This window comes from Phlebotomus papatasi, chromosome 2 (genome assembly GCF_024763615.1).
Source record: "Phlebotomus papatasi isolate M1 chromosome 2, Ppap_2.1, whole genome shotgun sequence".
Lineage (NCBI taxonomy): Eukaryota > Metazoa > Arthropoda > Insecta > Diptera > Psychodidae > Phlebotomus > Phlebotomus papatasi.
In genome coordinates, this window is record NC_077223.1 from 74,003,201 (window position 1) to 74,024,327 (window position 21,127).

At 33.2% G+C, this 21,127-nt stretch overlaps 1 protein-coding gene and 1 long non-coding RNA gene across 2 annotated transcripts in view; one reads left to right on the plus strand and one right to left on the minus strand.

Moving 5' to 3' along the window:
* Positions 1–2,662: 2,662 nt before the first annotated feature.
* LOC129804384 (uncharacterized) lies at positions 2,663–5,215 on the minus strand. Its single transcript, XR_008751974.1, has 3 exons — positions 5,069–5,215; positions 4,105–4,304; positions 2,663–2,955 (listed from the first exon to the last, which is right to left on the minus strand). It is a non-coding gene; the product is annotated as an uncharacterized LOC129804384 (long non-coding RNA).
* A 2,098-nt stretch (positions 5,216–7,313) lies between these two features.
* The window catches only part of LOC129801038 (titin-like), a 257,548-nt gene continuing 243,734 nt past the window's right edge, over positions 7,314–21,127 (plus strand). The window contains exons 1-5 of the mRNA XM_055845796.1: positions 7,314–8,526; positions 13,238–13,430; positions 13,886–13,999; positions 14,159–14,333; positions 18,538–19,185. Of these exons, the coding sequence (XP_055701771.1) occupies positions 8,360–8,526; positions 13,238–13,430; positions 13,886–13,999; positions 14,159–14,333; positions 18,538–19,185 (1,297 nt within the window). The 5' untranslated portion in view covers positions 7,314–8,359. The remainder of the gene's footprint in view (positions 8,527–13,237; positions 13,431–13,885; positions 14,000–14,158; positions 14,334–18,537; positions 19,186–21,127) is intronic.

The window sequence follows — 21,127 nt, forward strand, 5'->3', positions numbered from 1 at the left end:
TTTGTAGATCTCAGATGAAACTCAATGATAAACCTAGATAAGCTTGTGTTAGCTGAGATTCTTCACAGGCAACCTGGACATGCGTGAAAATTTCGTTGAGTTGAATTTGAGGGGTAATAGCTCTGGCACACCTTATAGATCAGAAAAATTTCATAAAGTCATAAAGTTCGCACTCTTCTTCTGCTTCTGAACATCGCACCAAATTTAATTTAGTTCAGTCCAATTTCCAGACCGAAAGAGTGGGATAGACTTAAGCAATTTTTTAGAGAAAGAAAGAGACGCGATATTTGATTTCACAAAATTAAACCGAGTTAAAAACTGTGCCAAAGGCATAAAGAATCGAGTCGAGCAAATTAATCTCTGCGGCAGAAAGAGATAAAATTAACGTATAAATGAACAGTCGATTTCGACTCAATAGTGCTAAAACTTTTTCAAAATTCACCTAATATATTTCATTTTGTTTAGTTTAGGAGTTTGCGTAATTTAGTACTCCCTCCGTCCCAAAAAAAGTCGTACGTTTGGGGAAAAATTAGGGATTAAGGAATTGTTTTACGGAATGTTTTTGTTAATAGTAAATATCTTACGTATGAACTATTCTCCATCTTCAGTAGTAATATTGAGGTCCACCTACCACGGTAAGATAAGGAACTGGTGTCTTGAAGATTTATTTTTTTTCACTTTTTTTCGAAGAGCTCCGGTCAATATGTAACTTTTGAAAATTCTACTGCAATTAACATTTTTAACTAGAATTTCATTTAAAAATTTAGTGTACCAAAGAAGGGATTTATAGTTCTTTTCGTTATGCCATAACAATGGGTCTAAATTTTCAAAAAGGGCAATAAAATCAATCTTGCTCTTTTTTTGTACGTTCTGTGATATGGGTGCTGAATGGTTGGAGATAAAGATTTGATGTCTTTGGACGACCCCCACCCCCCGTAGGTCAACTTTTGGATTTTCAATATGTTCCCAGTTTCCCCCCGCCCCTCCTCTTCCTCAGAAAAAAATCGCACTATGTGTTTTTGAGCAATCCCAAAAAACAATATGGTTTTTGGAGGGATAGGGAGGGGGGAGGGTAAATGAGGGGTAGGGTAATGATCCTAAGGTCGACTTGCGGGGGCGCCGCCGAAGGTGTCAAGCTTCTATCTCCAACCTTTTGGTACTTAAATCTTACTAAAAATATTCAAAAGAAAGATGTTTTTAAGATATTGTTTTCTTATCTTACAATCGTAGGTGGACCTCCATATTACCACTGAAGATGGAGGATAGTATATATATAAGATATTTCCAATACACAGCATTTCTACTTTACACCGTCTCTTCCTAGAGATATTCTTCCAAACGTACGACTTTTTTGGGGACAAGAATTTTTCTCAAACGTACGACTTTTTTTGGGACGGAGGGAATATAACCTAATCTGAGCTGCATACAAATTTTCAAACAAAATACTTTCAAATGTATAGAGCGTACGACTTATTCGACACATGTCAACCCGGTCGACGGCCGTATCCCACTAATCCCAGAATCTCAGTGGATTAGTTGGTAGAGTAGTATGAAATAGTCCAGTGAATGAATGAAAAGTAATGTCCAATGCATTTCCAATAAATCGTCTAAACAAAAGAGGCTGGTACAGGAATGAGATCAGCATTAAAGACATGTGTAGATAATCCACATTCACTGCAACTAATCCAACCAAGGTTGGTCTGCTGCAGTATAGAAACGGCACTGTGTTTCCCATTATTGGCACACAGAAGCCGAGATATCGTCGGTTGCGTCTACCTCTGTCGTATCTGCATATCTTTTATGTCAGCATTTCACGCAAGAGGGGACGTCTGTTTTGTAGCTCGCACCAAATGCAGCTACAAAACAAATGCAGATACGACAAAGGTAGACGCAACCGACGATATATAGCTGGAAAACCGCCTTGGGGTACAGATAGCGTGGCGGAATGGGGAGTGCAAAATAGTCTTAACCCCTTAAGGACATGAGGGTCAAAAATTAGGGGTCAGAAAAAATCACTTTTTCTGGCTTGTAAGAGTAAAACCGAACTTTAAAAGGCCATAGGAAAAATTTCACTTTTGGGTCACCGGTGACCCAATCGTCCTTGAAGGGTTAAATAAGTGACCTGAAGGGGAATCCTGTAACGATATGACAATGTCATATGACAAATCTTTGTTATAAAATTCGGGAGCAGGACTACATAAAAGCTAAGTTTGCATCGAATGGCCATTGCAAGGAGGTCTATGAAGCTTTTACTACCTGATATAAGTCGGATTTATGATTAGTTCTTCCGGAATTGCCGTATAAAAAAAATAAATTTGTTATATGACATTGTCATACTGTTTCGAAATTCTCCTACTGGATGCAGCGGAACCGATAAAGGTTTCCTACACTCAAAAAAATTTGTGAGTGAATTCGCTTACATTTGGGATGCGCCAAAAGGACTTCCACTTGGTGTGGTAAATTTGTATACAAATCGTAAGCGTTTTTAGCAACATTCTGTAGATTCATTTGGCATCGTTTTGTTAATAAATTTGCTATCAAAATGCACACAAAAATATGAATTTATGGCTTACAATATGTTAGTGATTTTGTACTCAAAGTGTACAAAAATTTAGCATTACTTTGAACCAATATTTATATACACTTAGGAAATAAAATTCAATTTTTCATTATAATCGTTTTATTCACTAAATTAAATTTAAATTTACAATTACCTTAGTAACAATAAATATTTGAACCTAAATAACAACAAAAAGTTCCATGGTTGCCTTTGCGTAGGCAATTTTGTCGTCTTTGTTGGGTTGAGGCCGCTAAAGAAGAAGATGGTTAGCAATTATTTAAATTGCCATCTTTCTTTCTCGTGAACTTGTTTTTCTCAAAAGCTCAGCACCGTTGATTAGAACAATTCTTTGAACTCCAAAGTACTTGTAAAGCTCCAAAAAAATAAATTTGTTCCTAAAAAGTAAAAAAATAAGAATTACTAATGTTAAAGAATAAAGAAGAGGTCAATTTTGGTAAAGTACAATTAAATCTAACAAGTATTATCTGACTTGTAAAAGGAGATTTTTTTAAATTCCGTAACTGGTTCTTTCGATTTTTTGTCTAAATCATTTAAAAAGACTGAATTAGTTCAGCAATAAAATCAACTTAGTTAATATTAAATTCACAAACTTTGAGAGCAATAATATTATTTTAAGCATTCGCAAAAGAAAAAACAGGATCTCATTTTTACTCTGCATCATTTTGGAGGCCAATTGTTTTAATTAGTCTGTAATAAATTGGGCAATTGTTTAGCAAAAAAATGGTCAGCAAAAAAACAATTTTTAAATTTCAAATTATACAATTTTAGTTCATGTGATAAGTAAAATATTGGCCTCAATTATAAGACAAAAAAACAAAATACTTAGTTTCAGGATTTTGGTATTCCAAAATCAAAAACTTATGGCTTGGGCACACCTTTTAAATCAGGGAAATTTCAAGAAGTCGAAATTCGAATCTCTTTCTTTCTTACACACTTTGCAAAAGTCTATCTCATTCTTATGTACTCTTCTTCTTTTTTTAAACATCACAACAAATTGAATTTAGCTTAATCGAATTTGGAGTGCGAAAAAAATGAAATAGATATATGGAAAACGCGTGAGAAAGACATGTGAATTTTGATTTCGTGAAATCTTTCTGATCTGAAAGGTGTGCCTTGGCCATTAGGAGCAATATGTCAAATCTATCAAATGTTAATGAAATGTCAAGATATAAACCATATGTCAAACTTCCTGTCTCCCTAAAATAATTCCAAACTTCTCAGAAATGTTTAGAATTATCAAGGTACTAACAGTTTTTTTTTTAATTAAAATCTTGAACTTGGAAATATTTGACAGTGTGAAATTTTGAACTTGATCTTGGTCCCAAAATGAAAACCATTGTTGCGGAAATTGATAATAAAAAAGATGTCTTTGAATAAAAGAGATGACTTTGTAATTTTTGATCAATTTTAGGTTTATCACTGAGCAAAATGTAATATTTTACCGATGAAAACTGTTTTTGACTTAAAGTTAAATATATTTTTGCAAAGATTTGGATATTTAACTGATCAAAAAATTTTAATACCTTCGCAATAAGAGTAGGCATCACATTTGGATTTTCCACGAGAATGTTTTCACTGGCAGCGGTTCCAGACGCATCTTCCTCGTGACATATGTTTGATATAATACGGAGTTTTGACTTCTTGAAATGCTGCCGGCAAGATTCTAACTCCCTCTGAATCTAAAATTTTTCGAATCCATCCTCTTCGGTTAGTTGACTGCGTACTGCAAATTATAAGAACAATAAATAAATAAAATCAAGAATAAAAAAAGCGAAAGTAAATTTAAACTTGATAATACAGAACTTAAAGAACTTAAAGAATTTAGGTGAGATTCTTAAAATTTTCTGTCCCCCGATCAGCACCAATTTTTGCTAAAATGTGTTTCACTACTACGAATATATGGGTGGCCAAAAGTAAATTATAAAATAAGAAAGATAACTTGCAGTTTTCGTCAAAAGTTATACATCGGTTGAAAATTGCAATTTATTGTATCAAATCAATCAATCTATTCAGCAAAATTATAGAGCGCATTCTGATATACATATCAGTAAAATGATCACATATCATTTTACTGCCAGTGCATTCAAATCCATTTTGGATTCGATACAAAATTTTAACTATTTTTCTTAAAATTACTGCATTACGTCCTTCCAACTTTAACTTTATATATAATATTTAGTCACATTCCAAGTTGACTCACGTTAAGAATCTCACCTGCAATAAGCTAATCTAGGTTTATCACTATTTTTTTTTCAGAGAAATAACTGCTTTGGAAAACAAAAATATTAATAACGGAGAAGATAGTAATAATTTTTTTTTTATTTCTATCAAATTTGAGATGCCATTGTCTATAAAATACTCTTCCTCAATCCAATTTTGTTGTGAAAATTTCATTGAAAGTTTAGGAACTTCTAACGTGAAACATCATGCACCAAAAAGAGCTTTTTCACTTATCTAAGTTGAATATTTTGCTTTTAAATTACTCACCACTATTTTCCAAGTCCTCGTAGCTTAATATGCCACTAAATTTTACATTTATAAAACACTTTTCACTGAGAAATTGCACTTGAATTACTTTTACTGCGCCATTTGCTTTTGCACTGGGGCACAGCCTTCTAGAATATTCCAGTAATGTGAGAAAAATTCTCTCGCACGCGAGAGCCCAAACTGTTTCTCTCTCTCACTTCACTCCTTTCCTGCTGTTTCTCGCGCAGCTTAGCTTTCAGCTCTCACTGAATTTCTCTCACTCTCCCGTTTAGCAGCAAAAAAGTAGCGATTTAGCTTACAAGATTTTCAGGCATTACCAAACGTGAGAATTTTTGTTACACCAAGTGGAAGCTTAAAAGCTAACACGTTCCTGGGCGTCACACTTTTTTTGCAGTGTATAGACAAATCAGACAAATCTAATCTAATCCCGCCAATCCTAATCCTCTATTCCTTTGACACGTTTGACATGCTTAACCCCTACCATCCGGGTACTGAAAAGTTACTTTGGGGTTCTTATTATTACATTACTGTCCTCAGTCTCCAGTTAATTAGTATCAGTCGCCATAAATGGTTCACTCTCATGAAAAGAAAAATAAGTGGTGTGTCTTCAGTTCTCAAAAATCCCTTTATACATTTTTAAGAATATTTAGGTGACACCATTAGGGCTTACAAGAATATATTCTTAATTTTTCGCTTGCAAAATTCTCTGAAGCATGGAAGGAAACTCCACGCATATTTAGGACTTTCTCGGAACTAAGTCGGTGCTCCTGGACAGTCCCCGGGGGCTGACTAATCCGATTAATCCTTCCACCACGATGAATCCCAAAATGAATTTGGGATAAACTAGAATATTACTAAAATTTTGAATAACCTGACCATTACTGAAGTTCTCGCAAAAAAAGTTTAAGCCGTAATAAACTAGATAGTTAGGCCTGAACATATACTCATACTTTGTGTCTTGTCTCCCAGAAGATTTGGAGTAACTATAGACAAAAATTTATAATCCATATTTTGATACTTTAATTTTTTCATTCTCTTTTCTGTTACCTGGTGATCTAAAGCAAAATTTCCTATGGCCATGTAAATTTATGTTTTCCACTAAAAATCTATTTTTTTTTCTCAAACTTAAAGGACCGTAGACTACATCAAGTTTATCACTACATCTTTATTCTTTCCCTAAAAAGTACATTAACAATATTTGAAATATAAGTGCTTCAGCCTTTTACTTATCTTTAATTAATGTAATTAATATTAAAAGTTTGATAACTTTATTAAAGAAAAAACATTATTATACAAAGTCTTAATAGCCGGATAGTAAAACACTTCACCCAGCATATAAGATATTAGCACAGACCTATCGGAGAGTTAAACATTGTAGAATACCCAGCCCGGTTTTAGAATATATTATACTGTGGATATAATATCCTTATAGCCGGAGAGTAAATGTTTCTAGCCGGATAATAAATTCTAATAGCTAAATAGTTAGTTTTACTCGCTTGAATATTAATTGCTATTGAAATTACTATACTCCTTTAAATTTTATTATCTTTAAGTTTCCTTTTGCTACATTTATATAACGAACTTTCTTTAGAAATCGAGAGGTTTAACATTAGATTTTTTGTCGATTCATCTATTTTGTTTAATAAGCATAATTTTATTATATTATTCTTATCTAGTCTAGGCAAACACGGAAGGTCGATTTATACTTTGACAGAGTAAAAATAAAGAAACTATGTTCAAGTGTAATTTCAGTAGAAAATTATAAATGATTTTATTGCTAAAAAGCACTGTATGCTTCTGAATAAATGTGTCTTCGCAATATATTTTAAAAACCGGACATTTCCCTTAGTTTTTAAAATCTAAGGTGCGATGAGTCATATTTATTGAAAAAGAAAACATGAGAAAAATTTAGTCAGTATGAAGCTTGGGCCCGCACAAAGCATGGACAACACTTTCCTCTAAAAGCAATATTTACGCTTTAGAAAAATGCATCTTAACAATAATTTTTGTGGTCTAAAATTATCTGTGAGTAGCCTCTAGACTTTCCACGTGAGTATATATAGTCATCTTTGTTATGCCGCATGCTTCTAAGGGTACTATCACTACATTTAAGTTGAATCTCTCTCGTTCTCTGTGAACATGAAGCTTTGAAGTGAGAATTATTCCAATTGACTGTGAAACCGGTATGGAGAGTGCCTGGAAAAGCGACCTCACTATTGGAGAAGTGTGTATGGAGAATGTACATTCTGCAGCTTGGAACATGTTACTCTTGTGAGTAGGGCTTCAGTCAGTTCTTGGACGTAGCCCAGAGTGGAAGTTTACTGGGCTGGAGTGTAGTGCGTGAAAGAGCTGCGAACCAGTTTTCCATAAATTGAATGAATTGACGTCAAGAGCGGGAACAGAATCCACGGTGCAGATGAACTATCATCGACCTCAAGACGTGTCGTGTGACTACTGCTGAAGGAGGTCTGTTGAAGTGAAAGAAGACGATGGGAGCAACAGGTTCAGAAAGAACATCATGGATAATTGAACCATCCATCGGCATGTGGGCACAAGCGCATACATAATGGGTTGTACATATATATGTATATACATATTGAACAATTACACATAGTTTGCGCCTGTGAGAATTTCACTTGGAATTTTCTTTTTCTACACAACAATATCATAGAGAGGAAAAAATAATTAAATGTGTTGTTTTTTTTTTCGGTGGAATAGAAGTCAAGATAAATCAAGTGCATACAGTGATTCCTTAAATTCCATCAATGTGTTTCTTTCATTTTTCTTTCACATCTACTCAATACCTTGTGCAAATAACTCTGATACACAAAAAAAGAGATATATAAATAAGTGAGAAAGAACGGTTTTATATAGGTACTATACGCAGTCCGTCATTCGATCGCATCAGTGTTTCACTTTGACCTCAATGGACATTTGAGAAATTTCAGCATTTTCACCAGTGGAAGCTGTATTTCCAGCACCATACAGATCTGGGTGCAGCAGCCCAGGCAAATAAGGCAGCAAAATATGAAGTAAGAAAAATGGAAAATAACACAGCACTGTCCACCAATGATACTTTATAACTGTAAAGACTGCCACATCTGGTTGATGGCCCCATCAGTCTGATCTCCAGCGACACCACCATAGAGAGAATAAAACTATGAGGAAGAGAAGAGATCTTTAAGATGAACTCACTATCGCAACTTTGGTTATAGATTGAAAGTCGCCACATCGTCCAATTGACCATTTAGGCAAAGTGATACTGCAATAAGAAAGTTATAAACACAAGACATGGAGGAGGATGTTCTCAATGCTTTGAAAACACGTTCCGCATTCTTGCCAGGTGGGCGTGACAGGGACAACAATTTGCTCCTAGTGATTTCGGTGCCATCTGAATTGCATCCATGGACTAAGCCATATCTCGAAATATCCATCAAGTACATTCTATCGTCATTAAGGTAATTTTTATTCTAATTAAAAATTTAAGTTTTTTTATAAATTGGACCCAATTAAAGAGTCTAAATCGAAGACTGATAAAACCTAAACTGATAAATTAGTTAAACTTTTTTTCCTACATCTTTTCCTTCTCTTTTTTTTGAAAAGAGTTGTACCGATTTTTTTGCTCAAATTCCACGGTATAACTCAGCTGCGAACAAGTAGGGGAGACTGGGGCAAATTTGTCAAAACGAAAATTTCAATACTCACAATTTTCTAAAATAAAAGAGACTGAGGCTTGAAATTTTTATTATAGATAGCCTTCATGAACCTTCTTAAACTTACAAAGGAGAATGGTCAAATCCGGTCCCGGAATCGCCACGAACGGGACCTATGTCATTGGATAGACATTAGTATAGGTAACAACTTTTGTTCTGGGACCAATGTTCTAAACCATGGAGGAACAGTTCTAGAGCATAAAAACTATTTTTTACAATGATGAAGAATGATCAAAAGTATATGGGCGCTGGTTCATCTTCATACAAAGATTAGAGTAGACGCATTTTGAAGATATTGATATAAGGTTGAGAAAAATGCCGGGACCCAGGACGATAAATGCTGGGAGTCCTTGTAAAAAAGGCCTTTATCCTTCCGAAAAATTGTTATTTTGACAACGAATTATACAAGAACTGCTTAACTGATCTTGATGAAATTCGGTATAGGGTCAGTGTATGTTTTAAGCTTTTTATTTATGCATACCACCCCCTCCCTCCACCCTCCGTTCTGGTAGCCCTCATACAAAATGGGGACACTTTACCTTATAACTCCTTTCTAAGAGGATGTAGAAAGCTGATATTCAACAAGGGAACAATACTTATGGAAGACACTTCAACCATGCATGTTAACCCCCTCCTCCACCACCCTTCTAGTAATCCTATACAAAATGGGAGCATTTTGATCTCCTTTCTGAGAAGAAGTAGTTGGTTTGTAAAAAAATGAAAAAAATAAATAACCAATTAACGTTAACAATAATTTTCTAGATTTTATATGCATTTATAGACATCTAGTCGAATTACAACTTTCTGCTTCCTCTTAGAAAGGAGTTATAAGGTAAAATAATCTTATTTTGTATGGGGGCTACCAGAAGGGGTGATGGACGAAGGGTTTGGTCTGTATGGTTAAAAAGTCTTCTATAAGCCTTGTTCCCATGCTGTATTTCAACTTCCTATCTTTTCTCAGAAAGGAGTTACAAGGTAAAATGCTCTCATTTTGTATGAGGGCAACCAGAAAGGGGGACACAGGAGGGAGATATTATATATGGTTTAAAAGTATTCCCTAAGCTTTGTTCCCATGTCGAATTTCAGCTTCCTACATCCTCTTAGAAAGGAGTTATAAGGTAAAGTGCCCCCATTTTGTATGGGGGCTATCAGAATGGAGGGTGGGGGGAGGGGATGGTATGCATGGATAAAAACTTTAAGTCATACAGTGCCCCTATACCGAATTTCATCAAGATCACTTTAGCCGTTCTTGCGTAATTCGTTGTCAAAACAGCGATTTATCGAAAGAATAAAGGCATTTTTACAAGGACTCCCAGCGTTTATGGTCCTGGGTCCCGGCAATTTTTCAATCTTATATCAGTACCTACAAAATGCGCCTACTCTCGTTTGTGGCGATTCCGGGACCAGCGCCCAGCGTTTTGACCATTCTCCTTTTCAAGGGATTCGAGGAAGGATTATGTAAAATAAAAAATAATTAAATTTTGAGCCGTATTTTTGGAATATTTGGCTTACAGAAAATATCAATACTGATCAGCTCAATTTAAACACATTTCTCGTTAAGATAGAGAAAATTTATCTTCGACAAAGCTATAGAGGAATAAATTTCCTATAAAAATATGTCTATTTGATATTTTTAACGTTAGCGAGAGTAAAACGTCACAAATTATCCGAAGATTGACAAAATTTGCCCCAGCAATTTTGAGAATCTCCACAAAATCGACTTTTAGAAAATGATTCGGAAATCACATTTCTTTCCAGATAGAAGGAAATAGTCTTCTGCAATGTTGTAGAGCAGTAAATTTCCTATAAAAATATGCTCATTATAATACGTTTAAGTTTTCTCAGAGCTCGTGAAAGAATTAAATGTGCGTTATGACAAGTTTTGCCCCAGTCTCCCTTATTTATTACTTATTAATCGTATCGAGACATTTTATATGATATTACAATGTAATCATTACAATATATCCCGTGTTGGAAGAATCTGCTGATCGTAGATCGCCCAGGAACACCTTCCCCGTAGTGAATGCTTTTTCCGTGATCCTGAAGTTTTTTTGGGCAGAGACGGTGTATTTTATTACGTTTTATCGGTTTTATCACATGTGAAAATGTCTTTTTACTAGACATTCAGTTGCTTGCACCGGGCGAGGCTCAAACTCACAGCTGTGAGAATCTAGTCAGAGATCTCACCGCCCAAGAGCTAAACGGTCTTGCCTTGGCTATTGCGCCACTAGCACTAAGATACCCGCAAACAGGTTAAAAGACACAATTAAGAATTACAATTAGTAGGGGAAAGTGGGGTAACTTTAAATTGGGATACCCAGGGGCATGACATTTCCTGTTTCTCATATGTTTCTAGCGTGCTGAAAAAAACTTTTGAGTTTATTATCTGTTTTCTGTTATTGTAGAATGAATTAGCAAATAATACAAATACAAAATACAAACCAAATTAATATAGAATAGGTAACCGAAAACCCCAAATTGGCAACCTACGTAGTTTTAGAGATATCTCGTGAAATGTGTACGAAAACAGGAAAAAAATTAAACTGAAATTGGTCGCATTTTTCAGAGCTTATGTCACCCTCCCGGGGATACCTATATTTATTAAATTCAATTAAATACCTCATATTTTTAAATTGAACTGAGCCTTCTACGGGCTTAAGACCTAAGACTTATCCAAATCGTTTAACTTATCTAACTCCTTATCAATCAAGATTTTTGCTCCAATTTTGACATATCATTGGATATTAAGAGAAAGTGATTCATTAAATTCTGAAAAATCAATAAAATTGGTTGCTATTTAGGATTTTGAGACCTTTGGGAACTAGGTCTAACCTTCAGTCTGACGACCGCTTTAACATAATGTAATTTAGCTTTCACAGCTGGTTTGTGAAGCTAATGTATATCATCTCACAATCCCATTTCATTTAAAAATAGAAGAAAACAATTCTATTTTAAAGGTGTCTCAATTCAAGGGTATCCCATTTCCGCTTAAACTAAAAATTATTACGCAGCCGTTTTTTAGGGCACAGAATCAAAATATCGAGTTTAATAATTCACATTTATCCCTAATGGGATCGCAAGCTTAGGACTTCTAGGTCAGCTTTCAAAGAGTATTTTATTTTCGGTTTTTCAGATTTTTGAAGAACCTTTTCGAAATCGATCCCGAGTCGTTCCAAAATTGTTTCATCCATATTAAACAAGATCTATCTCGAGGTCAACGAGTTTCACATTCTGATCTCTAATTTCTGTATTGTTTTGAATTTTTCAAATAAAAAAAGAGGGAAAAACTTGAAATATCCATTCTATAGGGTAAAATTAGGTAATTTGGAACCATTCATAAATTTGGGACATTTGAGACTTTCTTAAGGCGATTAAGAAGAAAAGAAACAGATTTCTTCCTTTTGAATCTCCAAAACTGTGAGAAAATCTTAAATATCCCAAATTGTAAATGGTTGTAAATTACCTCATTTTACCCTAGCTTAGTTTTTGAGATTTTTGTTGATTTTAAAGAATTAAAATAATCTAGGACATTGAAATTAAGGATCTTTATAGCTAGTTGAACAGATACGGATGAACTCTAAAGATTTAAAACTCATCGATTTTCCTCTTTTTTATTTTTTCTTTATAAAGGTTTCTATTTGTCAAACTTCTTGATAGCTTTAAAAATATTAATATCTCCACTTTATTAATTTTTTCGTAAATAAAAAAATGACACACTCGGTCCATTTGGATCCAGTTCGCCTTTTCTGTCACTAATAAACCAACTGAGCGACTTTTCTTCCTTAATTAAGTTTCTGGAAAACAACTTTAAAAGTATATTTCTCGTTGAAAGATATAGAAAAATAGTTTACGACAACGTTGTGGCGGAGTTTATTTCCCATACAAGATATTAAATGGATATTTCTCCACTTTCAAAAATTGCTCAAATAAAGGCTTTCAGATAAGTTTTAAATTGGTAAATCTCCAAATAGAATGCGCCGATTAGAAGTCTCTTAATCTTCTAAAAAAGTAAAATATCTGTTTTGCCTTATTTTGCCGCAGGTTTCCCTAAATGAAGTAGTTAATTTAAATAATTAAGTATGATTAATTAAGCCGATTAATTAAGACGACTCATTGACAAATATTAATCTTAAAACATTTTGTGAATGTCTTTAATCTCTCAATCAGAGAACGTGATGCGCCTAAAATACTCTATGGAAATAAAATATAAAAACACATGTGGATAATAAATACATAACTCACAAAGAATAAGATTTATAAATCTAATTTTGGAACAATTTTTGATGGTGTGGTTAATTTTCTTGATCTTCATGGGTTAATTTACCTCACCGATACTTTCGCTAATGTTTTAAAGACAACAGTTTTTCTCAGGATTTTTTAAATGAGTTTTAGAATCTTACGTAAATTGAATATTTTGAATATTCACAAAAATGTTTCTTCCTTGTAAATATTTCAGTGATGAAACCAAAAATTGTGGCTTTACGGTAATCGTGGATGCACAAAAGTGTTCATGGCGCTTGGCAAAGATGCATATGAGAGCCACGTCTCTTCTTGGTGCTAATTTGGCGACTCTCATTGTGATACGACCTGATGCATTTTGGGATACCCAACGTGTTGAAAATTGTGCTAAAACTAACAAGACTGGAGAGGTAAGAACTTCACGCCTATATACGTGAAAAAAAACATCTTTAAAGTGTTTGTATTTGATAGTTAAAAGTATGGCATGGTTCTCAACATTTTTAAATTGATAAATTGAAGTTACACAGTCTGTTCCGAGGAATTATTCATGCTTTTTTTATAGCTTCTCAATTTGTTTACTTTTATTTTCAATAGCTTAACTATCACTAATTTATAGCCAGCAATATTCCTTCAGAATTCCTATTCAAATACATATTTCATGTTTGCAAATCTTTTTATTAATTCTACATCTATTAGGAGCTTTAGAACAAGTTTGGTGTAACGGTCTGGAATCTTCTGATTAAAGCACGCAAGATGAGTTCATTAGACTTGAGACGCACCTTAGATTTTATTTTATACTCCTTATCTAAATGCAAACAAGTTTTTAGCGCAGACTATTTTGAAAAGAGTATTTATTCCATTTCAGCCGATAATTATCTCGAAATCGCGCCTTGGTAAGTATTTCGACATGACTGAGCTGCCAGATGGATTGGGTGGTACACTTGCCTACAGTCACGAACAATGGCTCCACAATCGTATGGTGAGTTCTATATATCACGAAAAGAACACACTTGAAAATTTACTTTCATCGTCACCCAAGTCATTTTCATTTTTTATTTCTATTTTGTTTTGTTTTTTTTTTTCTTTTTTTTCAAACATGACAATTAATTCATGTTCAATTCTCGTTCTTTTTTTTCAGCGTGTCGAAGAATTCAAAAAGGCTTATGAGAGAACTGTAAATGACCTAGAAAATTTGCACATTACATTGTTGGATAGCAAATCATTGCGAGCAAATGAGACTGAACAAGCCTTAAAAACTTGTGCCACACTCAATGGGGACGCTCAGAGATTGGTGCACACTGTCATTGAGACTGGTAAGATTATTCAAAAATTTATTATTCATTTGTAAAGCACACACCTCAAGGAATTTTTGATATACGATTGTCGCAATGCCTGAGAAAGTGGGAGACAGTCCAATCATTTATTATTGAATTTGCATTTAGTAATAGAAAGACAATAATTTTAAAATATGACATAAGAAGAACAGATTAAGGGGTTACATGGGTCTCTCAGGTCAAAAAATAGGCCTTTTTCTGATAATAATTTATTGTGTCGAAAATATTTTAGAAATTCTAAGTTTTGGGATATAAAAAAGTAACTTTAAAACAAAATTTAAAAAAAATTGAAAAATTCTAAAAATTCGACCGTTGGTAGATGATTTACCGAACCATTCCTCAAAAAACAGACGTTGCGGTATGCAGGATTTCTCCCAGCATGTTCATAAGAAATAAAAAAAGAAATATACTCTGTTAGAGGATTAGTTGGACCTCTGGATGAACGAAGGATTTTTAAAAAAAAACTAAATTTGGATTTTTGGCAAACATTTTTGTAAAAAAGTACCAATTTTACCTTATTTCTCAACACATTTTTTATTGTAAAAATGGTTATGATTAGGGGAAGTGCAAATCCTTCGTTCAAACAGTAGATAATACTTCTCAAAATAAGTATACAAAATTCCAGAAAGATCGGTTTAGTAGACTCTGAGTAATCTTGACTACCGCATTGTAAAACGGTGTATTGAGAAAAACGCGTTTAAAGTTTAACCCTTTAGGGACGAGAAGGTCATAAATCGGGGGTAAGAAAAATCACTTTTTCTGACTTTTTAGAAAAAAAAACATAAACTTTAGAAGATCGTAGGAAAAATTTCATTTTTGGGTCACCGGTGACCCGATCGTCCTTAAAGGGTTAAAGTTTTACAACAATATCCGCACGCGGGCGGAATGTAACTAAAACTACTCTACCTTCGAGAGTTTTACTTCGATTGACTTGATATTTTCAGACATATTTTTCAAATGTTATACTATAAAATAAAAAAAATTAAAAAAAAAGATTTATTTAACCTGAGAGACCCATGTTACCCCTTAAAAAATAGAAAAAAATATTCTAATTTCTCAATGTTACATTTGCATTCGGAAATCCCAGAAAATCTAAACACGGGATAGGTAAAAGTGAGTTGTTTTAATAGAAAAATGAATAAGGGACAGCCGGTATGTTTGAGACGCTTTTAATGTTTCGACTTTGAGGACATTATTTCCAAAACTCGAAAAATTAGCTTGAAATTTTGTATAAGGCACTGGAATAGACTTTATTAAAACAACCTTGATTAGTGTTTTTGTCACATTTAGATAAATCATTAAAAAATAATCTTCAGCGTCTGAAACATGGAGGCTTTCCTCTATATAGCCCTTTTTACTCCGAGTATAATGTACAAAATGAATGATTATATATTATATAAGCACAGAAGAAAAGTAATCTGTAACAATATTAATATAAAATAGTTTTCATTATTATGAGGCATGAGTAGTGAAACTTTAAATTGTGATCTCTAATTCCAAGTGAATAAATGAGAAAATGGTCAACGAGTGAGAAATTAGCCAACGTATTTTTCAATTTAAAAAAGTAAATTTTGAAAATTGTTACACTTAATTTTCTGATATCCGGATGAGTCGGATTAAAAATTACATTAAAATTTACATAACAGATAAAAGAGGATTTTTTAAAGTTGATGGATGAGTATTTGACAGCTGTCATCCGGATATCGGAAAGATTACTGTACAGTAAACTGTCACTCAATCGGCTCTTTTTCGAAACAGTTTGTTGACAATTTTCACGTTTGGGCGAATTTGTTTATTGAAAGCAAATATCTTCAAATTTTCTTTTCTCTTCTCAGATTTATCACGATTTTATTTATTTTGAGAGTTTTTTTTATTAAATTTAAAAATCAAATAAAAAAAAAAGATTTTTTTGAACTGACAGACCTACGTAACCCCTTAGAAAAATAGAAAAAAAATATTCTAATTTCTCAATGTTACATTTGCATTCGGAAATCCCAGAAAATCTAAAGACGGGAGAGGAATTAAATTTAAATTTAATTTAATTTAAATATTTTGTAAAATTTATAATGTTTATGAATATGTAAATTCAGCAAAAAATCGTTGGATTTCAAACAAGGAATTTCTCAATAGTCTCAACTATTTGAATGATATTCTGCCTCATATGCCCAATTGTGAAAGTGTCTGCCGCACTTTGTACGTCTTATTACAAAATTCCTGTACCGGTCAGGAGTAAACCAACAGTGTAATAAGTAAAAAAAAAACTAGTCAATAAAGAGTTGAAATTCCATCGCACAAATGTTAGGAATTATTTTCTTAGTGACTCCGGCACATGGCATATCTTCTAGATATAGATGAAGAAATTTTTTTTAAGGTCAAAATTAACATCCCTTTCTTTCTTAAAAGTTTTGTATATGTCCATCCTACTCTTTCGCACTCTTCTTCTTCCTCTTTTAAACATCAAACAAAATTAAATTTAAGTTCTGTCCAATTTTGAGATCGAGGGTGAGATACAGGGGATAGACTTTGCAAATCTTTTGAAAAAGAAAGTGACATGAATTTTCATTTCACGAAATTTTACAGATCTGAAAGGTATGCCAGGGGCATAAGGATTGTTTTTCACTTGTTTTTTTATATTAGAATTTGATTTTTTTATTGAAGAATTTAATTTTGTGCCAATGAAGCTTCATCACTTTTCTGAGCGAATTTTCTGCTATGTTATTTGAAGTTTTACTAACCTAATTTAATTCCACATTCTGACCAAATATTACTTTACTATTCAGGTTATTTGGATTTTAAGGGCAGAATCACATTGACAGTAAAATGCTCACCGTCACCGTCAAAGCCCTCACCGTATTTCGTTGATTTACGCATTTTCATTGCAATTCTTACGCAAATTTTCCATTACGATATTACCTTGCCTCATACTCGGTGGCACTAGGTGAAAATAATATAAGAAAATTGAATAAATAAAGCGAAAATGCGATAAACGGTGAGCAAAAAAAACTGTAGGATTTTTTTTGCTACAGTTTTTCGGACAGTTTTTTGCTCACCGTTTATCGCATTTTCGTTTTATTTCTTCAATTTTCTTATATTATTTTCACCTAGTGCCACCGAGTATGAGATAATCTAACACGGTAATTAAGAATTTGCGTAAAAATTACAATGAAAATGCGTAAATCAACGAAATACGGTGAGGGCTTTGACGGTGACGGTGAGCATTTTACTGTCAATGTGATTCTGCCCTAATACTCAAAATTTTATTTATAGTCGATGATAAAATTAATTATTTACAACAGATATTCAAGAATAATATTTTAAAATTTTAATTATTTAATTGCGAGAGATTACAGTTCCTTTTAAGTTAATGATCGTCGTTTTTATCAACCAATCTTGCATCGGTATTTCCGCTTGATTTTTGTCTTTGAAATGTTTCCGTTTATTAGTTCATATTATTAGAACAAAAACAAAATTTTGGTAAAAGAAAGTGATTTATAAACTTTAAGATTTTTCTTGAAATATCAAATAATTCTGATTCTTTAACAGATATTTATATAATATTATAATTATTTTCACAATTAATATAAAAATGTAAAGAAAGCATGCCAAATATTAAGTGAATTATGCGTAAGATTTTTAATGTCTCATTCTTCTTTGAATGTGCACTCAATTTCACATTTATCAAATAAAAATTTAAATAACAATGAAACATAATCACACCTATTATACAAGTTTTTTATTTATAATGACAGTTCAAATGTGTATTTAAACATATATAAGTTTCTTTTATTTTCCTTTTTATGTTGAGAAAATGATAATTGAATTGTACTGGCAAAAAGACAACAATAAATCTTTAAGTATAATAATTTACATTTAACAATAAGATTTTTTTTCTCTAATCTTACCGATGGAAAAAAATCCAGCCGGTCATAATTAATGAAATATGATCTTTTTATATGTAATTAACACAATGCCTCAAGATATAGAAAATGCATGAGTGCGTGAACTACATTTCCTGTTCTTGGAAATGTAAATAAAAGTGTGCTGTGTATAATAATGGTGGAAATTATAAAATTATGTATCAATTGAATATTATGTAGAGTAGAGAGGAAAAATTTATCTTGTGGCTTCCTGCCCATAAACATCAATTGAAATGATTATTTACGTTTGTACTTCTATTCAACAGGAAAAACATTAATCACGGACTTAGGAAAGATCACTTGGAATCCCAATTCAGACTTTGTAAAATCTCCTGATCTTGTGGATGCTCTTGAATCAATTAAGAAGATGCTGAATGAAGTTGAGAAGCGTCAAACGGAAGTGGCTAATGCATGGATAGAGCTAGAAAAAAGTATTGAAGTGGCCCGAGAACTTGCATCTCTGGAAGAAGGTGTAGCTTTTGTCACCAATTGGATACTCACAACGGCAGAATCTATGCTCAATGCTCAGAAAAAAATTGGCTATGATGTACAAACTTCTGAAGAATTGAGAAAGAAGCATGAACATTTGGAAATGCAGTGTTGGGATACTTATGGACTTTATGCGGAACTATTGCACAAAATCAACACATTTTCTGTGCCAAAAGATACATTTGTGCATAAAGATTTAATGTCAAAGAAAGACTTTATGGATTTTGTTTGCCGTAGTTTTGCTACACGTCTCGAACGACGGAGAAATACATTAATCACGTCATTGAGATTCTTCAGGCTGGTGTCTGAATATTTCGATAGGACCAGTGAAGTCTTTGAAACATTAATCATGAGAAATCGCGTGGATGACTTCGAAATGGCACCAGTTAATCTCCAGAAGTTGAAAGACAGTCAGCATAATTTAGGTAATTATATCAATTTTAAATTAGCTTATTTTATAGCAAGATTCGGCATAATTTGAAAGTATTTTACGATCTTTTTATTGCTCGAGCTCTGTAGACAGAGTATGATACGTTTTCTCTATTTTGTGTTACATTTATGACTTTTTTGTCCCCTATATGTATTTAAGGAAAGTATTTTTAGCCAAATTTTGTGAATTAGTTTTGAAGAAAACAAAATTTTCTCCTTTTGTTTGTCGGTTTGACTGTCTTCTTTGTCAGAAGCCAAAGGGGTTCAGATATTGAATTAAGATCTTTGGAGGACACCACCAAAAGGCGACAAGATTTTTTTAATAAAAGCATTTCAATTACTTATAACCCCTTTTTCATCTTCAAGACAAAAACAATCTTTTTCTTTATTAAGAGCCAATGTTAGGGCCCAAATAGACTCAGGCTGATCCTCGAGAATATTTAGCATACAAAATCTGGGAGTAAAGGATCCGCTAAAAGAATTTGATACAAAGGAGTTCTAATTGATGATCCTAAGCCCACGATATATGACAGTTTGGGATAGATCTTTACTTCTGAATTTTACAGGTTAAATATTCTTGAGGATCAGCCTGAGTCTATTTAGGTCTTTAGGGAGAAGTAAGGCACTTAACTCTTTCGTCTCTTTTGGGACTCTGGGTACCTATGGAAAAAAGAATTTTTTAGACTATTTAGAATCGATAAAATCCGATTCTTGTGGGTGATTAATTACAAACTATAAGGATGTCCAAATCTAGGATATTTTTTGCAGGATCCTAAATAATTCCTGAGCTAAGATATTTTTGGTCAAAAATCGTGAATTTTCGATTTTCTGCTTCCTTGGAGATATTGTGACTTTTTTGATATTTCTAACCGAATTTTTCGTTTTTTATCATATTCTTAAAAGGAACTGGACTTTACCATGAATTCCACAAACCAATTGTCAAACTAAATTACATTAAAATAAGCCTGAACTCATTTTAAAAATAGGACAATGAAGTCCAAATTTAAAAGTACAGTAGACTCTCTCTCAATCGGCTTTTTTTCAATCGGGCGAAAAATTTTGTTGACAATTTTTACGTTCAATTAGGGGAATGTAGGCATGGTTCGCACAGAGTGAACCTCCAAACGATGCGAATTTTCTTCTTGTTTGCAAAGAGCTGACCTACCATTTCTCATCTCGTTTCATGAGCTTAATAATGATCTATCTTATGGCTAAAAAATGACAAATTAGAATTTTGCTAACAAAGAGAAAATTTGCGTTGTTTGGAGGTTCCCTCTATGCGAACCATACCAACATTCCCCTATGAAGATAATTCACTCAAATTCGCTGAAGTTCTCCCTATTTTATCGTGATTATTTATAATTGAGCTCTTTTTGTGGAATTTACAAAGGCTTTGACGCCCAAATCTATCGATAAACCGGATGACATTTTGCCCCAAATACCCAATTGAGAGAGAGTCTACTGAACCCGAATTCAAAGGTGCCCTAATTCTCCCTGTTACGGTCAAACTGACATTATTTTGCAAGTAATTACAACCTCTTTTTTGAAAGTTTAACCATCAAAACCTGCTTTATGAAGAGTCGAAAATTTGACTTATGAGATGATCTCTCAAAGGTCTTAATTGATCTCTATTGTGAACAAAAAGTCCTACAATAACGCTAATAAATGAGAATAGATTGCTTAACGTATACCATTTAGCAATATTTGTAAAACTTTTATGAAATATTATATTTTTTTGAAATATGCCTTTTTAAGACTATAACTCGGAAGACAAGTATTCCAATTATTATGATTGGTTGGTATGATTTACAAAAAAAAAATAAACCATTTAGTTATGTGGCCGAAAAGTGGGTCACCGACCGGCCAAAAGTGGTTAAACTGCCCTTTATAACACATATTCCATGCTGATCAAGTTCTACCACTTGTTTGAAATTAAGA